The sequence below is a fragment of the Camelina sativa genome, chromosome 19, assembly GCF_030686135.1.
Source record: "Camelina sativa cultivar CO46 ecotype springtype chromosome 19, ASM3068613v1".
In the NCBI taxonomy this organism is placed as follows: domain Eukaryota; kingdom Viridiplantae; phylum Streptophyta; class Magnoliopsida; order Brassicales; family Brassicaceae; genus Camelina; species Camelina sativa.
This window is the reverse complement of record NC_141898.1, coordinates 10,457,383-10,478,645: the sequence shown is the minus strand read 5'-3', so window position 1 is coordinate 10,478,645 and position 21,263 is coordinate 10,457,383. Positions and strand designations below refer to the sequence as shown.

Below are 21,263 nucleotides of genomic sequence, written 5' to 3'. Positions count from 1 at the left end.
AGAAAATTCGTAGAAAAATGGAAAAAATTAAATAAGAATTAAAGCAGTACAAATTCCGTAAGAAAATTTCCTTCCAATTTCTTTCAAAAACTGTACCGAAACAATTTCATAAAAGAATGATAGGGAAATTTCCTACAAATATCCTATGAAATTTAATTCCTACCAAATTCCTACTACTTTCCTATATAAAAAAAATAACCTACTAAATTCCTACAAAGTAAATAAACCTAAACCTACTTTCTCCCCTTAAAACATTTCACGCCTCTTTATTATTTCACCCTCTGTCACCCAAACCTAGATCTAATAATCTTCGTCTCTTTATTTTTTTTTTCTTTGACTGAGTTCTTCTCCTTTCGTCTTTCTTCTTTCTTACTAGATTTTTAGGGCTTTGAAGCAAGAACAAGTGAAGCCCAAATCGAAAAAAATGGAGGTTGGTGTAGGAGAGACAAGGATATCTGAAGAAAACCGCTCTCGTGAGCTTAAGGACAGTCTTCATCCTCTAATCTTTAATATCGATTCATTTATTCAATTTCGATCTGATCTTAACTGAAACTTTGATCTCCTTGAATCAAAGATTTGGTTTCGTTGGTTGAAACTCCCTTCCCAGCGGCGGCGTAGCTTGGGTAGCGGTGAAGAAACTGAAGAATCTACGGCAAGGAAGTTAAGGAATCTTAAGAGAGGCGATACATTCTCCAGTCTCCCGTGAAGAGTGGTTTATTTCAGTTTAGGCCGGTTTGTAGACCTAACCGGACCAGTTGGGTTGATTTGGTTAGGTTTTATGTTTAAAAGAATAATAATTTGAAATAAATTGATTTTAGATTTATTTGTTTTGTAAATAAATTGATTTTATATGTATAATTCAGATTAATTATTAATGATTATTTTATTTTAATTTAATTTCGGAATTAATATTATTATTGAAAAAAAAAAGTTTGTATATTATTTATTATTTTGGTAGGAAATTAATAGGAATTTGACAAGAATATTTTAGTAGAAAAATGAAAGAAAATATATGGTAGGAAAATTGTAATATAAATTTGGTAGAAAAATAGTAAAAATGTTTTTTTTATAAACATTTTGATAGGAAAATAGTTAAAAAGTGTTTTTTCATTTTTCTACGAAATTCTTACAAAAACGTTTTTATAAAAAATTGATAAAAAATTTCCTACGAAATTTTTACCAAAATTGATTTACTTCGAGCTATTATCTCCAACATTTTTTTGTAGGAAAAAGGGAAGAAACACCTGTTTCCTTATATTTTCTTTCAAAATCTACGATAGAAAATTAAATGTTTTCTTGTAGTGAAATCTCAATCTACACGACTATATGATCTATACGAATACGACGGTGCCCAATAAAAGCGCAATGTTTACGTATATTATTAATAGGCGTGCCATCGATCTATCTATCTCCTTCTCTTAACGCATTTACGATTGAGAAAAATACTAATAATTCATCGTATGCGTACGTAGATCTAAAATTAAGATATACAAGCATCGGCATTTGACCCCCCCTCCCCCCCCTCAAAAAAAAAAAAGAAATATAGATATACATGCGCCATATAAAATGTAGCCATATTAAAGACAATCCATTAAATGAATTTAGTTGTTTGGTGATTGCAAAAGCTTATAAATATTCTCTTTCAACGTTTTGTTTGTTCTGTTCCTTGTTACTATTCGCTCTCCCACCAACACCAACAACAAAACCAAAAGAAATAAACAAAACAGTAGAATATATCTCTCTCTCTATAAAATTGTTGTAGCTACTTAAGAGAGAGAGAGAAAATAAAAGAATTATGGAACTGGAGGGCTCGAGTAGTGGCCGGAGGCAGCTGCCGTCAAAGGCGGAGATGAGCCGTGGAGCATATTTGGCGTGGGAAGACTTGACAGTGGTGATACCCAACTTCAGTGATGGTCCGACCCGAAGGTTGCTCCAAAGGCTAAACGGATACGCAGAACCGGGCCGGATCATGGCTATAATGGGTCCTTCCGGATCCGGAAAGTCCACTCTTCTTGACTCTCTCGCAGGTTCGTTCTTTCTTACGATTCAACTGCTGCATGCACAAGCATACGGCATACCACATATGACATATCTATCTTCTGTAAAAAAAAATTTGGTGTTAAGTACTGTTAACTACTAGTATTATATTTTAATGAAAAATACCCTAAAATAGCACTAAAACAAGTTTTATTGACAATTATAACACAAATTCCATAAATATTCAAAATAGCACTATTTAACATATTAAAATATTTAAAATTAATTTTTATATTTTTTTTAGGTTTAGGTTCTCAATTTCACATTTATAATATAGTTTTGAGATGTAAGGTTTAGTATTTTGAATTTAGAATTTAATTTTGAAATATAGTGCTATTTTTAGAATTTTATAGATGTTGTGCTAAATTTGGAACAAAAACTTATTTTAGTGTTATTTTTAAAAATTTCCCTATTTTAATTGATAATATTGTTTTTATTCTAAATATTAGTCGTAATCTGTGATATGTACTTTCGACGTCCGAAAACACCAAGATTCTACAATTTTGTGAATTCATATATTTCTATTAATTCATTATAGTATGTTTACCGAATTTATCACATCATAATAGATGATTGTAACCTGCTAATTAAAGTTATAACTTATAATAAGCCCTTAAATAAATAAAGAAATAAGCCTTTCTGTTTTTTTTTGTTTTTTGTTTTTTTTTCAGTCTTTCTAGTTGTTATGATCACCATATAATAAGCTCGAAAGCTGTTTATTGAATGTCGATAAACTTGTAACTGCGGTTGCATGCAAGGAACGGCGAAAAAGTACTGCATAAAGTTTAACTCATAAATGCAAAATTGATTACTGAAGCTGCCCTACCTTTCAGATACTTATCTCCATTTCCACATCCCAATACAAAAAGAAAGCATATTTATACTACTGTTCTGTTATTGTCTTCTCATATATAGAAATTAATTATCATCGATTAATTAATATAAATTAAAATTTCCCGAATTATCTATCCACAGGGAGACTTGCAAGAAACGTGGTCATGACCGGTAATCTTCTATTGAACGGCAAGAAAACTAGATTAGACTACGGTCTCGTTGTAAGTTTCCTCGTTAATCTTTCATCCCACAATTTCATAACATGCAGCTAATTTGTTAGTTCACTAGGAAGTGGGAAATGTCCCTGTGGCTTGTGATCGCGAAACGTTATCAATTTTTCATTTATGGCAACAATTAGACAGCTCCTAGCCACCTACCTAAGTACATATATAGTGGTGCAAAGGTCAAAGATGTATTACATTATTTATTTTCTTATAAATTTATGATAACATAGGCCCATTAAAAATGTATATATTTATTGCCCATAAATGTATAACTATAAAAACATTACCTTCAAATTAATATAAACCAAATTTCCTATGATATTTATAACAATGTTAGATTTATTTTCACTTGATTTAAATGCAACAACGAGGTGTATTATTGCTCTTGAAGTGTATGGATTTTGTGATTATGTATACAGGCATATGTGACACAAGAGGACACATTGTTGGGGACACTAACAGTTAGGGAGACAATAACATACTCGGCTCACTTGAGACTTCCAAGTGATATGTCTAAAGAGGAAGTGAGTGACATTGTGGAAGGCACAATCATGGAGCTTGGTCTTCAAGACTGTTCAGACAGAGCCATTGGAAATTGGCACGCGAGAGGAGTTAGTGGCGGTGAGAGGAAACGTGTCAGCATCGCTTTAGAGATCCTCACTCGTCCCCAGATCCTTTTTCTCGACGAACCGACGAGTGGTTTGGACAGCGCTTCCGCGTTTTTCGTGATCCAGACGCTTAGGAATATCGCACGCGATGGCAGAACCGTAATTTCCTCGGTGCATCAGCCTAGCAGCGAGGTTTTTGCGTTGTTTGATGATCTTTTCTTGCTCTCGAGTGGTGAGTCTGTCTACTTTGGTGAAGCCAAGTCTGCTGTTGAGGTAAACCGTAACCCTATACTCTTTTGCTTCCTTGCACTACAAGAATTATAAAGTTTCTTTTGTTTATTTTTTTTCTTGATTAAAACTCTGTTTTGCTTTTGCTTGTGCTTGGTTGAATGAAGTTCTTTGCAGAATCGGGTTTCCCGTGCCCGAAAAAGAGGAATCCTTCTGATCATTTTCTGCGATGTATAAACTCTGACTTTGATACAGTCACAGCTACACTCAAAGGATCTCAAAGAATCCAGGTGTGGGAGTAACCCTTATCAATGTCTTGTAAACAAAATCTTGATGCTTGTCAAGAACATAGCAAGTCGTTTGAATAAAGAATCAATCATTTGATCGAGATTTTTTCTAAGGTCGATGCTTATTATATTACAGGAAGCACCAGCTACATCAGATCCTCTAATGAATCTAGCAACATCTGTGATCAAAGCAAGGCTTGTTGAGAATTACAAGCGTTCAAAGTATGCAAAATCCGCAAAATCTAGGATTCGTGAACTATCTAACATCGTAAGTTTTCAATTCCATTTTTCAAGTTTAACTCACGGGCTGTCTTGGATTCCATAACGTGTTTTCTTACGCAGGAAGGGATCGAGATGGAAGTAAGGAGAGGAAGTGAAGCGACCTGGTGGAAACAGCTAAGGACATTAACAGCAAGATCATTCATAAACATGTGTCGTGATATCGGTTATTATTGGACAAGAATAATAAGCTACATAGTTGTTTCTATAAGCGTTGGAACCATCTTCTACGATGTTGGCTATAGCTACACATCAATCTTAGCCAGGGTTTCTTGTGGTGGATTCATCACTGGTTTCATGACCTTCATGTCCATTGGTGGCTTCCCTTCTTTCCTCGAAGAAATGAAGGTAACTAACTAATAAAAACCCTATTTAAATCTCACAAATCTTGATTCTGCTCGATCGATGAAAATGGGATCTTGCGTTGTGACTTGTTTCAGATTTTCTCTAAGGAGAGGTTGAGTGGATACTACGGCGTTTCAGTTTACATCCTCTCGAACTACATCTCTTCTTTCCCGTTCTTGGTTGCGATTTCGGTTATCACAGGAACTATTACATACAACTTGGTGAAGTTTCGTCCAGGGTTCTCGCATTATGCATTCTTCTGTCTCAACATCTTCTTCTCAGTTTCTGTAATAGAGAGTCTCATGATGGTTGTGGCTTCTCTTGTTCCAAACTTCTTGATGGGTCTTATCACTGGAGCTGGCCTCATTGTAAGAGCAGAGCAACCTCTGTTTTCGCTTCTATATATTCAAAATGCTTAGAAAGATTTTGAATCTGACTTCTCTTTTTATGTTTGGAATAGGGAATCATCATGATGACTTCTGGATTCTTCCGTCTTCTTCCTGATCTTCCCAAAGTCTTTTGGCGTTATCCAGTTTCTTACATAAGCTACGGTGCTTGGGCTATCCAGGTCAGTCAAGATAGTACGTAACCCTAATGAGCTTTTCATGATCCAAGAACAGGAAAACGTTTTTGGGGTATAGAAAATATTGAACTTTTGAATGTGTTTTAACGTAAGAAGAACGTTTGGGATTGTTTCAGGGAGGGTACAAGAACGATTTCCTAGGGCTAGAGTTCGAGCCTCTGTTCCCTGGTGATCCAAAAATGACGGGAGAAGAAGTGATAGAGAAGGTATTTGGAGTAAAGGTGACATATTCGAAATGGTGGGACTTAGCTGCGGTCGTAGCGATCCTTGTGTGTTACAGGCTTCTCTTCTTCGTGGTCCTAAAGCTGAAGGAGAGAGCAGGACCAGCTTTGAAGGCGATTCAGGCGAAAAGAACCATGAGGAATCTCGATAGGAGACCTTCTTTCAAGAGAATGCCTTCTTTGTCTCTTTCACTGTCGTCAATGTCTTCAAGGAGACACCAACCTCTCCGTTCACTTTCCTCTCAAGAAGGCCTCAACTCTCCTATCCACTACTAAAAGACATATATAATGTATAAGTTTTAATGTATTCTACATCCTTTGTATGATTAATCAGCTATGTCGATCGTTGGATAAAAAGATCAAACTAATAACCAAGTTTGGTTTACTAAACCTTACCGAAATGTTCCACTATTGAAACTTAAGGGTTTATCCGTTTATGTAACATAAGAAAGGTAGGGGTGCACAAGTAAAAGAAAAAAAAAAACAAATTTCTAGATTACGGTAATAGCAATTCAATATATATTTTTATATATGGTACCAATATCATGATAAGAAATTAAGAACTATAAACGAAAACCTTATTTCACCAACACGTTCTAATAACGGTCAGCCAACTTTTCGAATATCAAATAAGGCCACTCAAATTTTGAAGTAGTATTGTATATGGACTAAAAAAAGATTAGGTAAATTTAAAAGAAAATTATATAACACAATTAAGAAAACAACATTCCAAGATATATAGTTTACTAATAATTTGTGAAATCTTTAAGAAGTAAACTGATGCGTTTTTATTATATCACAGTCAACGTAAACATACCTACCTCTCTCGAAGACTTTGAATAGTTCTCTCTATTAAAATATTCCATCTAAAATAATTGGTTGGATCATTCTCATAGAATGCATTAAGAATTAAGAATTGAGAGCACTATTAAACATGTCTAAAAGTACTACTCAGAATTAGTTTCGAGATTAAGATTTTATATCCCTCCAAATATTTACATTGTATCTACAAAGATATGACTAATTAGGATGGACCCTCAAAAGAGAGCATAAGAACGTGCCAAAGATAAAAACAACCACTCTGCCATGTAACATAAAATCTTAATCGTTCTGGGGTCAAAGTAAACTACATATCATTTGTGGAGCATAATACATGTTTAATAATCAAATGTTAATCCGTGACTAAACTTATGAGAATATTTCACATATGCATGCCATTATCCAGTTAATTTGTTGATTTTGTTAATGTGAAAACTAATGTAGAGATTACCTATATACCAAATACCGTGTGTAAGTAAAAAAAATTGACTCAAAACTCCTAAGAAGAAGTCGTATGACCTTTTAATATTTGAAACAATACAAAAATAACAAAAAATTTCGTCAAGAGGTAGTTGAACAAAAGAAAAGAAAAAAAGTTTGTCAAAAGGTAATTTTGCTGACTTCTGTCTTAACACTTTATTTTCCGAAAATTAGGAATAGACAAAAATTTCTGAGTGTGACCAAATTAAAGTCGATAGTAAGTAGTCATTGAAGAACATTCGTCATTGAATAGGTATATAGTCTCCTGCAAAAAGTACGCAAGAAAAGGTATTCACATGCAATAAAAATAAAAATATGTATTATATATAGTAGTAAGTAAATTCGCTAAAGTGTAATTAAGTAAACTTTTCTCATTGATATTGGAAAAATGTTGCAATATCCATGCTGCTTTTGACAATTTCAAAATTTAATAGTAAGACTTTCACATTTAGTCGTTGAGAAAAAGAATATAAAGTCAATTAGGTTGAATATTTCCATGAAACAGAAAAAAATTGTCGTCATATTCCAAAAACGGAATTTGCTAATCACCGTCCATTCGTTTAGCAAAATTAGATCTGAAGCGTTCATCGGAGGTATGGTTTACAACTAAACCACGTGTTGTGATCTTGAGGCAATAGAAACGTGCACTTAGCTTTGCTACTAGTGGAACCAAATTACGAAATTAGAAACCCCACGACCGCACACCATGCGAGATTGAAGACCTAAACCTTAGTGTTCAAAAGTCCTCAAAAGCAGCCACGCGTTGTTTGGGGCTCCACTTATCATTCTATCTGTAATTGCTGAAGTAACTAATGATGTAACAACTGTAAGTTAAGTAGTACTTCTAGTAATCAACTAATCATCAAACAAGATGTGATTAGATATCTACACTCTTATTCTCTTTTTTTTTTTTCTATAAAAAGTGCCATGTATCGATGTCGAATATTCTTGAAAATTAAGTCAACTTATAAACTACAAACAAAAATAATAATAGATAGACTATAGACTTTTAGATTATAGACAGACTATATAGTTTAGATCATTGAAACAAAAACTATAGCCGTGTTAATTCTTTCTTGACAATGAGTTAACCAATTTATATCATATCGTTTGTATAAAACTTGGTTAGTAAAGGACCTTTAAATTTTAATTAATAGAAAAAGATCTTTGAAAACTATAGATTTGTGCGATGTCATTGGTGTAATGGTTGGTTTAAGAACAAGTTCAACGGTGATTTTTAACCGATTGTTAAGGAATGCTTATGATTAAAAATAAATCAAAACACATTAATAATGCTAAAATCGATTCTAAGTTAAGCATTTTTAGAATTGTTTAGGATCGTATATGTGTTGCTCTGTTATTGGTTGAGAAATTAACAAAAAAAAAAAGTTCGCACAAAGATTTTTTCTTTTTTCGTTTCTTTCGACCTCCTTCTCTGTGATTTTCCTCCGAAGTCTCAATCCGTCGAATTGAGAGAAGAGATGTGTCGGAAATCGGTTTCTAATCCGCCGTTATCACCATCCAAACGACGTCGGTGACAACTTCGGCCTGATTCCTCAACCGCAAACACCAATCGGGAAGTTAAAGAAATCGATGAGTTTGGTTCAAGGACACTCCAATCTTGTCCCCATGGTACGCATATCTCTGATTTGAAGTGTAGATCTTTACTATCTTATGAATTGAGAGTAGAAATTAGAAATTTAGGGTTTACTAATTTGGGAATTTACTAGTAAAAGGGTTCAAGATGTGAGTTTGTTTGATTAATATTGGGTCTTTGTCGATTGGGTCTTTCGATTGGGTGTTTGATTTTAGCAAGTTCAGGATGTGAGTTTCATCTCTTCCTCTACTTCTTCTTCGATTACTTTGTTTGAAATTGATTAAGACCCGGACAATGAAGTCGTTGTCTTTGCCAAAAGAACTGTTAAAGACTTGAAACTTCCCTCGGCATTTATCACTCTTATTGCCCAATCTATTCAGGTTTTTTCTAAACTAGATCAACACTTTACACCGGTTACTTAAGTTTCTCTCTTCTGCTATGTTTTTGTTGTTAAGCTCTTTCACTTGTCATAGAGATGGATGATAGATTGAGAATTTTGGGTTACCACTTAGTCTTATGTTAGTTCCAGATTCGACTTATTGTTTCTAAATCTTTAGGTTTAACTCAAGAAGAGGCCTGATTATAGCATTGTACCATGAGTTGTATTATCTTTAGGATTACATTGTGTGATGTTTTTGCTTCAGTTATGCTGTATTCTGTTTTTATTCAATCAAATCCTTTAACGCTCTATTAAGGTAAGCTGCTAATTTTCTTGTTGCAAGCAGTTTCCTTCGCAGCAATGCAAAAAAACGTGTGATGTAAGCATCCAAATCAAGTTGCTTATTCCTTGTAGGAGCTCAAGACCACTGCCTCTCGAAGACACAATTCTTCTCGAATTTTCATTACCAGGTTTTGCCTTTAACCGCATCTAAATATGCGTCGCAAGGTATATACAAAGTCTAACTGAACTCTGTACCCTTTCTTTTGCAAGCTCGGACAAAATGACTAATGAAGGACAATACTCCGAGTTTTGGAATCGTAATGAAGATGGAAGCAATTCCGATGAGGAAATTTCAGATTCAGATGGTAACTCACTTGCTTGATATATAAGCGCATGCATATCCAATCTTTTCGGTTAAACTTCTTGTAGCTTGTAAATGTCTAACTCACATGTTGATTCATCTACATCCAGATGCCAATGAGGCTGTCAAGAGCCTAGTAGGACCTAAACTATCAAAAAAATTGGGACTAGACGAGAAACTAGTTTTACTAGAGCAAGCTGAGCAAGTTGTAATCGTTTGTTTAGAAATCTCTCTGCTTACATTGGTTATTTTCCTGCTTTGTCAGTCTTGGAGCATACCATTTTACAGTGGTCAACAAACCAAACTGTACTTGACATATTACAATTTTCAAAATAATTTTTTAAAAAAATTTAAAAACCCAAAAATTAGGATCTACAATTGGAACATACCATTTTACAAGTTTTTTTAAAAATTTTTAAGTTTATTATTTCTAATTATTATAATTAAAAGCATATTTAAAATCTTTTTTTAACACTCTATCGTTGAACTTGCTCTTAAAAACTAAGATATTTAATAACTTACATTTAATTAATAGGTGTCGTTCAAACCTTGCGAACTTCTAATAGTATATTTTTGCAGATCATGTTAGCGTGTTGCCTTGTTGATCTATGTTTCCCCTCTAGATCAAGAAACTTAATACTATAAATTTTAAAACATTATCTACATTCGGCCAGTACTATTTTATTTGATCATGTGTAATGATTGATTTTTTTTTTTCAACAAACTACGAAATCAGCTCAAACGTGTAATGATTGGTTCATCACATTGAATTTTTCGAAAATTAAATACAACTATTTATATCCAAAACAAATATCTAGTTCTAATTGGTATTTTCATATTGCTACGGTACAAAGTACAAACTGTATCACACTTATTATAAATAATAATAAAGTGATGTAAAAATTAAACAAAAAAAAAAATACTTTCAACCATTTTGTATCACTGTTTTTTACACCGTTAAAAACATCATACTACTTTATGTCACTAATTTTGTGTTCCATTAATTAGATATTTATAGTTTAGTTGTGCTTTAAATAAATTAAAAAACATATGAATGCTTTAAAGTTTAAATCATTCGAGTGTCCGTTTTGGACATCAATAAGTATTTAAATCATAAATAAACATAAAAATACGATATATAGTATACACAATAATATATAAAACTACAAAGAAGGTTAAGTTACACGTCTATATCATATAATTTAGATACATAAAAACTACTCTACATCTCATTAGTTCAGAAAATGTCAAATTCAGAATTGGCTATTTCAAATAATTTTAAATGTTATAGAAACTTTTGGGAAACTTTTGAACTTTTTCTAATATATTTAATATTTTAGATAGTTTTTAGATAATTTAAAGATAGAAACTACGAAAATTCTGTATTCAATAAGTTTTTTTTTTGGGTAGAACACAAGGAGACAAGGTCTCCCTGTTATTTATTTAAACTGAATTAAACAAATTACAAACAGTGAAACAGACAGTTTTTGTGGCCGAAACCCCGCGAACATCATCTTCAAGAAGCGACTCCACAACAATCGGAGCGTTCTCTAACAAATGAAAACCTAAAGGCAAAGTAAAAGCATAGTTGGCTAATCCATCTGCAAGACAATTAGCTTTCCTATAAATATGAGAAATACGGACTATCCAGTCCCACTAAATATAGCCATGGCACAAGCGTACGAGGAAAGAAAAGGGATGAGTATCACAGATCCCTGACTTAAAAAAACCCACAACCAACTCCGAATCAACTTCAAGATCCAGCCTCGACACTCTCTTACCCCATGCAATGGGTAAGCCGTAGTAAACACCCCACAGTTCCGCTAACGGTGCTGAACAAGCCCCAATATTGAACGCAAACCCTCCACTCCAACGACCCAAAGAGTCTCGCAACACGCCTCCAGTCGCAGCTAAACCACGATGCCCGCGTGAGGCTCCATCCATATTCAGCTTAAGCCAGCCATCACCCGGTGCTTGCCACTAGATCAACCTCTCCACACGCTCCCTCAAGCCAAACTTCTCGTGGACCTTTTTATAGGCACAACTTACCTCAATAGCACAGTCCTTGAGGTACTTCACGCGATCTCGGCACTTACCTACCTCACCAAACACATAGCAACATCGCCACTTCCAACCCCACCAAACTCCCAAGCCGAAGATCGTAGACCAGACGTACTCCGTACAAATGACGGTTGATTGTAAGTTCCTGTACAGCCACTTTAGCAGTGTATACGTGAAGAACCGTCGTCTCTGACGAACCGGAACCAGTCTCCTCCATATTCCTGCAATCGACGGACAGTCTCGCAACACATGAATGATGGTCTCTTCTCCCCCTTTGCACAACTGACAAATACTCGTCTCCCCAAGATGTCTTCTAAACCGCTCTGCATTTGTCATAATCGCCTGATTCCCGACCAGCCAGAGGAAAACTCGCACTCTCTCCGGAACTGCAGCTCGCCAAATCAGAGCAAAAAAACCTGTCATATTCTTGACGAGACACTTCGTCTTTCGTCAACAACGTATATGCAGATTTAACCGTAAAAGAACCATCAGCCGTCCCACCCCATGACAGCCGATCCCTCGTTCCATTAACAGTATCAACGACTACCCCCAATACTTCAAGTTGAGTAATCTGCGGGAGATATGGCATTATCCTACTAAAATCCTAACCGATCCCTTCCCGCCAAAACTCCTTCACGCGGAGTTCTTTGTAGTTGCTTGGCAGGTCTGCAATCACCCGACTCATCAAGGGCTCTGTTGAGAGCCAACTGTCACTCCAGAAGCGTGTAACAGAACCATCTCCCAACACCCACCGACACCCTTGCAAAACAACTTCCTTTAAACCAACAATGGTACTCCGCCAAACCGCAGAACACAGTCTCTTCTTCTCTATCCAACAAGGATCCTGAATATGACCAACTCTATACTTGCTACGGAGGACCCCTGCCCATAAACTCGTACGGTCATTGATGACCCGCCAACCGAGTTTGGCAAGAAGTGCTCTATTCATCATCTTCGAAGAACGAATCCCAAGTCCCCCTCCACTCCGCGGCTTGCACACCCTGCCCCAAGCCACTAAATGGTCCTTCTTCTTCACTGCAGTACTTCCCCACAAGAACGACCGTGACACTCTGTCCAAACAATTTAACACTGACACCGGTAAACAGACCGTACTCATTACATGAACTGGCATGGAAGACAACACCGATCTCGTCAAGGTCACTCTGCCTGCAAAACTCATGCATTGAATTTTCCACCCTGATAACCGTGAGGACACATTCTCTAAGACCTCCCAAAACGTTTCTTTATTAATTCTTTTATGGAGAACCGACATTCCCAAATATTTGCTCAAATTTGTCGTCGCTTATATGCCACTCTCCGCACTAATCAGTGCCCCCAACTCGCGAGAGACATTGGTAGTAAAGAAAATCTTCAACTTTTCTAAACTCACTTTCTGCCTTGAGACAACACAAAACTTCTCCAAAACTCTCCGTATAACCCGAATTTGAGACACTGACGCCTCTGCCAACAAGATCAAATCATCCGCAAAGAAGACATGAGACAGCTTAGGAGCACCCTGAGATAGAGATATTGGCTTCCATTCCTTCCTCACAACAGAGTAGTCAATCATCTGACATAAATGCTCAAGACATAAAACGAACAGGTACGACGATAAGGGGTCTCCCTGACGCAACCCACGACTTGGTGTAAACGTCTCTGTTTTTTCGCCATTCCATAAGATAGTCATTGATGGATCCTTGACACACTGCATAATCTATCCTATCCAACATTCATCAAACCTCCCAGCTCGTAACATATCCTCTAGGAAATCCCAGCGGATTCTGTCATAAGCTTTTTCCAAGTCTAACTTCAAGAGCATCCACCCTTTCCTACCCTTCTTCCTCTTCATTGAGTGTATTGCTTCTTGTACCACCACAATGTTGTCAATGCTCAACCTACCCGGTATAAAACTGGTTTGAGCCAGACCAATCAATTTCCTAATCACTCGCTTCAGCCGTAAAACAAACATCTTTGTAATTATCTTAAATAAGACGTTACATAGACTGATAGGTCGAAATTGAGTAATGCGCTCCGGCCTGTTAACTTTTGGTATAAGCACCACAAGCGCATCATTTGTCTCCAAAGGCAACTCCCCAGACTGGAAAAACTCCAGAACAAAATGCACTACCGATGCTCCAACCAGTTCCCAACAATTCTGATAGAAAATTGGTTGGTACCCGTCCGGTCTGGTGCCTTAAATCCCCTCATACTCCTAACCGCTACCTCTACTTCTTCCTTAGTAAACGGTCTATTCAAGTCCAGTCTCTCAGCACTAGTAAGGGACGCAAGCCTCTCTACTGTAAGCTTGTCAACCGCACCCGGAACATCCTCCAATGAATATAAACGTTTGTAATACTGTACCGCAAGCTGTTCAAGTTCCTTTGCATCCGAGACCCACTGATCCGCAACATTTCGTAACATCTCAACACGATTATGTCTTCGTCGGATGATAGTAGAGGTGTGAAAATATTTGGTGTTACGATCCCCACAAACAATCCACTTCTCCCTCGACTTCTGGAACCAAAGAGTCTCCTCTTGTTCCAACACTTCATCAAACTGTTTCATTAACACACTCTCCCGTTCGAGTAAATCATCCACATGACTCAACTCCAAAGCGTTTTGTACTAATGTAATCTCCCCCATCCGTGCCTGCTTCCTCTGATTGGTATCTCCAAACACATCCCTATTCCACTTCTTTAACTTAGCCTAGAGAGCAGTTAAGGCTTCCGGAGTACTCAACCGTGAGTCCCAAGAAGCCGTGAGCAACTCGTTAAAGCTCGGATGCTTTAACCAGGCGGCCTCAAAGCGGAATGGTTGTCTTCGTGGGTCCCTTTCTAACTCCGGACACAACTGAATGTATAACGGAGCGTGGTCCGATGCCAACATAGGTAAATGCGTAACCCGCGCTTCTTGCCATTTCAGCCTCGCATGAGAACAACACAACACCCTATCCAACCACGTTGCCACATAGTTAGCTGTCACAATACCCCTTCTCCAGGTAAACTGGTTCCCACGAAAACCCATATCAATCAAAGATAAACTATGAATCTACTCACCAAACGCTAAAGAGTCTGACGACAACCTCCCATTACCACCAGAACGCTCATCAACACGCACAATAGTGTTGAAATCCCCACCAATAATCAACGGACCTTGCAAACCTTGGATAACCTCTTTTAATTTATCCCACAATCCACAACGTCTACTCACAGACGGAGCAGCGTAAACAACTATCACATTCAATACCCCAGTTCCATTCTTTAATCTTGCCACAATGAACTGCTCTGCAGAATCTAAAATCTCCATCTCCCCTATATCCGATCTCCAAAGCAACCAAATACCCCCACTTTGACCCACTGCATCCACTCGGAATGAGCCATCAAACCCTAGTCCCAGACATATTCGTCCAGCCCGATTACCACTTGCGTGTGTCTCAAACAATGCAAGCACATCCGTCTTATTCTTTTTCAACAAATACCTAATGGCTCTGTGAAAATTTGGTTTATTCACCCCCCGACAGTTCCAAAGAAGACAATTCATGGTAAAACGATGATAAAAATACCAAACTACCGGGGACAACCATTATGCCCTTTCCAACCCATTTGCGAGACTGACGTGGGCCACCTTAGACCGAACCTTCAACGTCGCTGCCATATTCTCCTAGGTCCGCCTATCCGCTTTTAACCCCTCGACAGACCCAGTAGGGACCTCCGACATACCTCCCAAAACACCAACAGTTCGTCCCATACTCGCCAGCTCCACCCGCAACCTTTTCCCATTCACATACACGACCTCTTCACCCGTAATTGGACCAAAAATCAAACCTCCCATGGGCATGGGCCTATTTGACTTCCCTTTCGGCCCATTCGCCTCAACAGATCTTCCACCACCGAGCCTTCTTGTTTTTGGCCCATTACGAGGCCCACCTTTCCCTTTTTCCAAAATTGTCAAGGAACCCCCAGCCATGCCTTGATGCACACTCAACCCTTTTCGTGCCCCTTTCTCCGCCTCTTTCCGAATAACTCCATTTTCCTTCTCCGCTCCATCAAATATGGTATCTTCCCTATTTTCTTGGGCTACCGAATCCTCGACTAATCCTCCAAATCTGTTCGCTATCTCCAATCCCTGATTTCCCGGGATCTCTCGTAGAACTCTCTCCGTCCTACCACCAATAGCACCCGCCGCGAACCTCCTATTGTTCACCGACGTAGGCTGTTTCCCCGGCCGGCGGACCAACATGAACCCATCATCCTGACTCATGAAGATTTCGGTGGCATTGCCAGTAGTAACTCGTGTTTGCTCAATAGGTGGAACCTTCATCCTGTCCTCTCTAACCCCAATCCGCAACAGGCATGTATGAACTAAATGACCGTACATCCCACAGGAAGAACAGATCTTCGTTAGCCCCTCATAAGCAACAAAGTATCGGTCGCCATTAACCAACAACGTGCCCTTCAAAGGTCGAGACAAGTTCACCTCCACACACACCCTGGCAAAGCGAGCCCTTTCAAAGCTTAGGGTTGTCAAATCTACCCTCAACGGCTTACCCAAACCACTTGCAATCCCCATTAAAATAGACCGGTGATAATACATCATAGGGAGGTTTGCCAATCGCACCCAAACTGGCGTCGTCACTATGTCATCCTTAAGTGGGTCGAAACTCGGCGACCAGTCTTGCACCAACAAGTAATTACCAAAAACCCTCCATGGACCCCCAGTCAGCGCTGCCATATATTCCTCTTCTAGCTCAAAATGAAACATATAAAACTGACGAGGGAGATCCATAACATACATCGCTCCCTTCGGTTTCTACATCTCCCGAACTTCCAACTGAGAACGGTAATAGGGATTTGTCTCCCCAAAACTTTCACAACCATACAGTTCTTCCACAAGCTCTTCATCACATCCAACACCTCCTCCCCAATCATGATCGCCGACTCCCCATCTTTACCATGTAGGAAATCCAACTTTAGATGCGACATAACAAACGCATCATCCAATACATTCTCCGGTCGCGGTTGTCCTCCACCCGTACTACCTTTCACCCTCTCCACCCAGGATCTCGAACCATCCAGCGGATCTCCTGGCGGTATCCCCTTCTCACCAACATCCACCATAGTAGCATCACCCGAACCCAAACTCACCCTCTCCGTAGCCCTATCACTCTCCATCACTTGTAGTAGTAGTATCTTATTGAAGTACTACTTAAGATGTTGGTTACGAAACTCAATAGGTTTTTATATCCACAACAAATATGTTCTTTTTATAAGTAAACATTTGAACAAATACACGTAAATGATAATTTATTTAAATTTGTCTATTTATTAAAATATATCTAAATTTAATCAATACTCAACATAGACTTCCATAATGAAAAAGCAAAAAGGGAATCTGATGTTTTTCCAACATAAACAAAAAAGTGATCAGTAGTATTGATTCAATACAATGAATATCTTCCATATATATTCTTATATAGTACAGTATGTAATAATATTATTATGTAATATATTAATGTGACTTACATAAAAAGAAAAGAAGACTTGATCTGGGAGTCAAAGATGCGATCCGGTGCGCTGCCTCGTTAACTTCAAAGCAATTTCACTGTTTTCTTTCACCAAAAAGCTTGGACGCGTACGGCTCCGATTTCCTCCTCTTCTTATTTATATATAAATTATAAATCTGCCGTCTTGGAGATGGGAGAATGAGATTATTACATAACACCACCACCAAAGCTTCTTCTTCTTCTTCTTCTTCTTCTTCGTGTGACCCACTTTGATCTCTCTCCCTCTCTCTCTCTATCGTCTTCGATAATCACAGGATTCAATGTCGTCGACCTACAAGCTCAATAACACTGTATGTACTTCAATCTCTCCCTCTCTCTCCTTTTCTGCTTTCTGATTCTGTTTTACTCATTTCATTACGAATTAGCTTCTTTTATGCGTCTTTCTTAAATCTCTCTGCTTCTTCTTCTTCAATTTGGTCAAATTTGTTGAGCTGGTGAAAAAAAAAGGTTTCTTTTTTTTGGATTTATGATCGTGCGCGGTGGTTGATTCGAAATTGAGAATGTGAGATACTCTTTGTTGAGTTGGTAGTGTGATGAAACTGTTCTAGACAGGATTCGATATTTCTTGTTCCTGTTTTATATTCTATAAAGCTTGTGTTTTTGAATCTAAAGGTTTTGACTTTATTTATTTTTTTGGCAGGATTCTTTTGGAAATGGAGATGCCAAGAGTTTGTGCCCGAACCCAGTGAATGGATTCAGTGATTCGATTTCTCTATCAGAGAAGGCTGTTCAGGAGCTACTTATTCAACAGTCTCCTATGCAGGCAACTGACGACCATCTCATTGAGTTTTCTGAGGCTTTGAGAAGTAAGTCTAAGCTTTGGATAATACTATGAAACATAAGCTGTATTTTTGCTTTTTTTTTCTTTTTCTTGTTGGGACTTAACTTTGAGGTTCTTGCATATTTGTTTTGTAGCTGTTGCAAAGGCACTAAGGGGAGCTGCTGAAGGAAAGGCGTTGGCTCAAGCCGAGGCTGCTGAATGGAAGCGTAGATACGAGCTAGAGAGGTCGAAGAATGTAGAGTTGCAGCATAAAGGTTCTCTACTAACTTAAAAAGGGTTGTTTTGATATGTCACCTCCATTCGGGTGACTTCACCAATTAGTTCTTATAGTTTTGATTTGAATGGTGCCATTGGTTTGATGTATTTTGAATAACTAGAATTGCTGGCTTGTTTTACAGAACTTTCAAATGGAGTGCTTGCCAATGAATCTAAAAGTCCAAGGATGGAGCACGTAGTAAAGTCTCCGCGGCTTCATGCGCAGGAAAACAGTTCTAATGGCATGGAGCGTATTTGTTCTCATGAAGTGCTCCAAGATGGTGGATTTAACAGCTATAATAACAAACTGAAGAGGAAGGTAATATTTTGTTAATTGTTGCGAGCCTTGCTTTTACCTTTGGCTATGCAAGTCAGTAAGCATAAGCAGGCAAAGCTTACTTATTATATCAATCCTAATGCATTCTTGAATCAGTGTCTACTGGATGCTCTCATTTACATATGCTCCTAAACATGTATCTGAAGTTCATGTACTTCGTAATGAATCTTGCATTAGCCGTTGTTGGACTTGCACATTCTAGTATCAAATGTAGATGAATATTGGTCCGTCAGAGTTGTTATGTATCTTCATTTTCTGTCTCCCAATTACTTTGACATTCAAAAACTGGCAACGATATTGCATGAAATGATTAGACTACAACAATAAGGAAGGAAGAAAACTCTATTCTATATTGAAATAATCTTTATAATTGGTTGCAGGCATCATTTAAACTTTCATGGGGATGTAAGGGGATGGCTAATGATCAACACAAAAAAGAAATTGTTTCGTTTGAGAGAGGGAATATCAGTACAGCAGAGCGCAGTAGTAAACAGGTAGGAACATTGTTTCACCTTACTAAGGTGACCTTAGTATTCCTTTTGCTTCCAATCTCTGAATTTACAACTAAACCCAACAGCTTATAATGTCAGATTTCACTGACATGGGAGTCTGATCCACAGACTGTGCTTATAATTACTAAACCCAATTCAACTTCTGTGCGAGTTCTCTCTGTGGATATGGTCAGGTCAGTATTGATAATTTTGCAGTTTCTTATATTTAACTCTCACTGCTAGAATGAATTTTCAATTCTCTTTGTATCGGTTACACTCTAAGATTATGCATGCTACCCATAGGATTAGTTTCTGTAACTCTCTCTCTCTGAATGTCTGCGTTGCTGCTTCACACTTTTTAGTTATTTTCTCCAGACTAGCCTATGTCTGCAGAAATAGTGTTTATGTGTACATTTGAAAGGTAGAGTCTTGGTTCGGATGAATTAACTAGATATTGATTTATCTCCACTTCAGATGGTTGAGAGCGCAAAAAGGACTAAATATTTATGTGGAACCACGAGTAAAAACAGAACTCTTATCAGAATCAAGTTCCTTCAACTTCGTACAAACTTGGGAAGATGGTAAGATACGATACATTGTTTTCACTTTTCAGATTGTTCTCCGCCATTGATGCCTATTAGAAAAATCTATGGAGCACAGACCAGCTTATACAACATTGAATGTTTAGGCCTTGTAATCACTTACATTTCCAATTGATGATTTGTTATACAGACAAGGAAATTTCACTTCTGCACACAAAGGTTGACCTTCTTATAACTCTTGGTGGGGATGGCACAGTACTATGGGTAAGTCAGTCTTGGTTCTATCCTACGCAAGGTTATAACACTTTTATTATACCACAAATACACAATTTAACGTGGATTGTTTTACATTGTTTCAGGCAGCATCAATGTTTAAAGGGCCAGTGCCTCCAATTGTTCCATTTTCCATGGGATCTCTTGGATTCATGACTCCTTTCCGTATCCTTCAACGTTTCATTATCTGTTTAGTTAAGCTGCATTAAACATTATTTGTTACAGAAACTTTTTCTTAACTCCAAACCAGACAGCGAACAATACCGAGAATGCCTTGAAGCGATTCTGAAAGGTCCAATCAGTATAACACTACGACACAGGTTGCAGTGTCACATCATCAGAGATAAAGCACGACATGAATATGAAACAGAGGAGACTATGCTTGTTCTCAATGAAGTCACCATCGACCGTGGAATATCTTCTTACCTCACAAACCTTGAATGTTACTGCGACAACTCATTTGTTACATGTGTGCAAGGCGATGGACTAATATTGTCTACAACATCTGGTAGCACTGCGTATTCACTTGCAGCTGGAGGTTCAATGGTCCATCCACAGGTAATAAATATTCCATAATGATCTTCATATCCGTAACAACAAGCTCTTTAATTCACCCGGTTGAGATTTTAGTAACAATGTAAAAAATGTTAAAAGCCCCAGATTCATGGGCCATTTCAAGAACTTGATAGATTGTACTATAGCTTTGGTCTAAGGTATCAAAAACAGATAGTGGATTATATTCTAACTTAATGTTTTGCAGGTTCCTGGAATCTTATTCACGCCTATCTGCCCGCATTCTCTATCATTCCGCCCACTGATATTACCGGAACACGTGACAGTGAGAGTGCAAGTGCCATTCAACAGCAGAAGCTCCGCTTGGGTCTCGTTTGATGGGAAAGACCGGAAACAGCTAGAAGCAGGGGATGCACTTGTGTGTAGCATGGCACCATGGCCCGTCTCAACTGCTTGCCAAGTTGAATCCACCAACGACTTCTTACGCAGCATCCACGATGGTCTTCACTGGAACCTAAGAAAGACTCAATCTGCTGACGGACCTCAGGACACTTAGAAACACACACCTCCAGCTCTTCTCTCTTTCATTCTTAACCATATATTGTCTCAACTCTCAACGTCTATCTATATATAGTATCTGTTTATCTGTATGCATATAGATAAAGGTGAAAAGGAAAGTGATGGGTTGTGTGAGAGAATGTGGTCTGTATCCATTGTTGTGTAAAGGAAATGTGTAATAATGTAGCTGCTAATGACCCATAATTCTGTTGATGTGATGATCTTTCAAAGTTGACGAATAAAAGATATATCTTCATAATTATGTGTCCAGTGGCCTCGTTTCCAAAATGCTCAAAGGCTGTCTCTTTATAACTGCTTAACGTGT

At 37.8% G+C, this 21,263-nt stretch overlaps 3 protein-coding genes across 4 annotated transcripts; 2 read left to right on the top strand and 1 right to left on the bottom strand.

Annotated features, from left to right (window-relative positions):
• Positions 1-1,593: 1,593 nt before the first annotated feature.
• Positions 1,594-6,036, top strand: LOC104765995 (ABC transporter G family member 15-like). The gene is made up of 9 exons (XM_010489792.3): positions 1,594-2,027; positions 3,013-3,092; positions 3,515-3,976; positions 4,099-4,221; positions 4,355-4,486; positions 4,561-4,845; positions 4,938-5,210; positions 5,303-5,410; positions 5,542-6,036. Exons 1-9 carry the CDS (start codon positions 1,796-1,798, stop codon positions 5,920-5,922), a joined length of 2,076 nt encoding a protein of 691 aa, XP_010488094.1. The 5' UTR covers positions 1,594-1,795; the 3' UTR covers positions 5,923-6,036.
• An 8,637-nt stretch (positions 6,037-14,673) lies between these two features.
• On the bottom strand, positions 14,674-16,419 carry LOC147920390 (uncharacterized). Its single transcript, XM_087501054.1, has 2 exons — positions 15,323-16,419; positions 14,674-15,112 (listed from the first exon to the last, which is right to left on the bottom strand). The coding sequence occupies exons 1-2, from the start codon at positions 16,417-16,419 to the stop codon at positions 14,674-14,676; spliced, it is 1,536 nt and encodes a 511-aa protein (XP_087357180.1).
• Positions 16,420-17,018: 599 nt separating this feature from the next.
• On the top strand, positions 17,019-21,197 carry LOC104765994 (NAD(H) kinase 1). 2 transcript variants are annotated; one of them, XM_087502380.1, is made up of 11 exons: positions 17,019-17,478; positions 17,829-17,994; positions 18,104-18,223; positions 18,368-18,543; positions 18,942-19,055; positions 19,182-19,246; positions 19,527-19,633; positions 19,785-19,858; positions 19,954-20,032; positions 20,118-20,425; positions 20,628-21,197. In XM_087502380.1, exons 1-11 carry the CDS (start codon positions 17,449-17,451, stop codon positions 20,934-20,936), a joined length of 1,548 nt encoding a protein of 515 aa, XP_087358506.1. In that variant the 5' UTR covers positions 17,019-17,448; the 3' UTR covers positions 20,937-21,197. The 2 variants fall into 2 exon arrangements, with proteins under 2 accessions (XP_087358506.1, XP_010488093.1); XM_010489791.3 differs by having other exon boundaries at positions 17,100-17,478; positions 19,152-19,246.
• The last annotated feature ends 66 nt before the right edge of the window (positions 21,198-21,263 follow it).

Coding starts and splice junctions, on each gene's coding strand:
- LOC104765995 (XM_010489792.3), top strand. CDS start 1,796: ATGGAACTGGAGGGCTCGAGTAGTGGCCGGAGGCAGCTGCCGTCAAAG. Junction 3,977..4,098: donor AAGCCAAGTCTGCTGTTGAG/GTAAACCGTAAC, acceptor GGTTGAATGAAG/TTCTTTGCAGAATCGGGTTT. Junction 5,411..5,541: donor ACGGTGCTTGGGCTATCCAG/GTCAGTCAAGAT, acceptor GGATTGTTTCAG/GGAGGGTACAAGAACGATTT.
- LOC104765994 (XM_010489791.3), top strand. CDS start 17,449: ATGTCGTCGACCTACAAGCTCAATAACACT. Junction 18,224..18,367: donor TGTAGAGTTGCAGCATAAAG/GTTCTCTACTAA, acceptor CTTGTTTTACAG/AACTTTCAAATGGAGTGCTT. Junction 18,544..18,941: donor ATAACAAACTGAAGAGGAAG/GTAATATTTTGT, acceptor AATTGGTTGCAG/GCATCATTTAAACTTTCATG.
- LOC147920390 (XM_087501054.1), bottom strand. CDS start 16,419: ATGTATGTTATGGATCTCCCTCGTCAGTTTTATATGTTTCATTTTGAG. Junction 15,113..15,322: donor ATGTCGGAGGTCCCTACTGG/GTCTGTCGAGGG, acceptor AAATTTTCACAG/AGCCATTAGGTATTTGTTGA.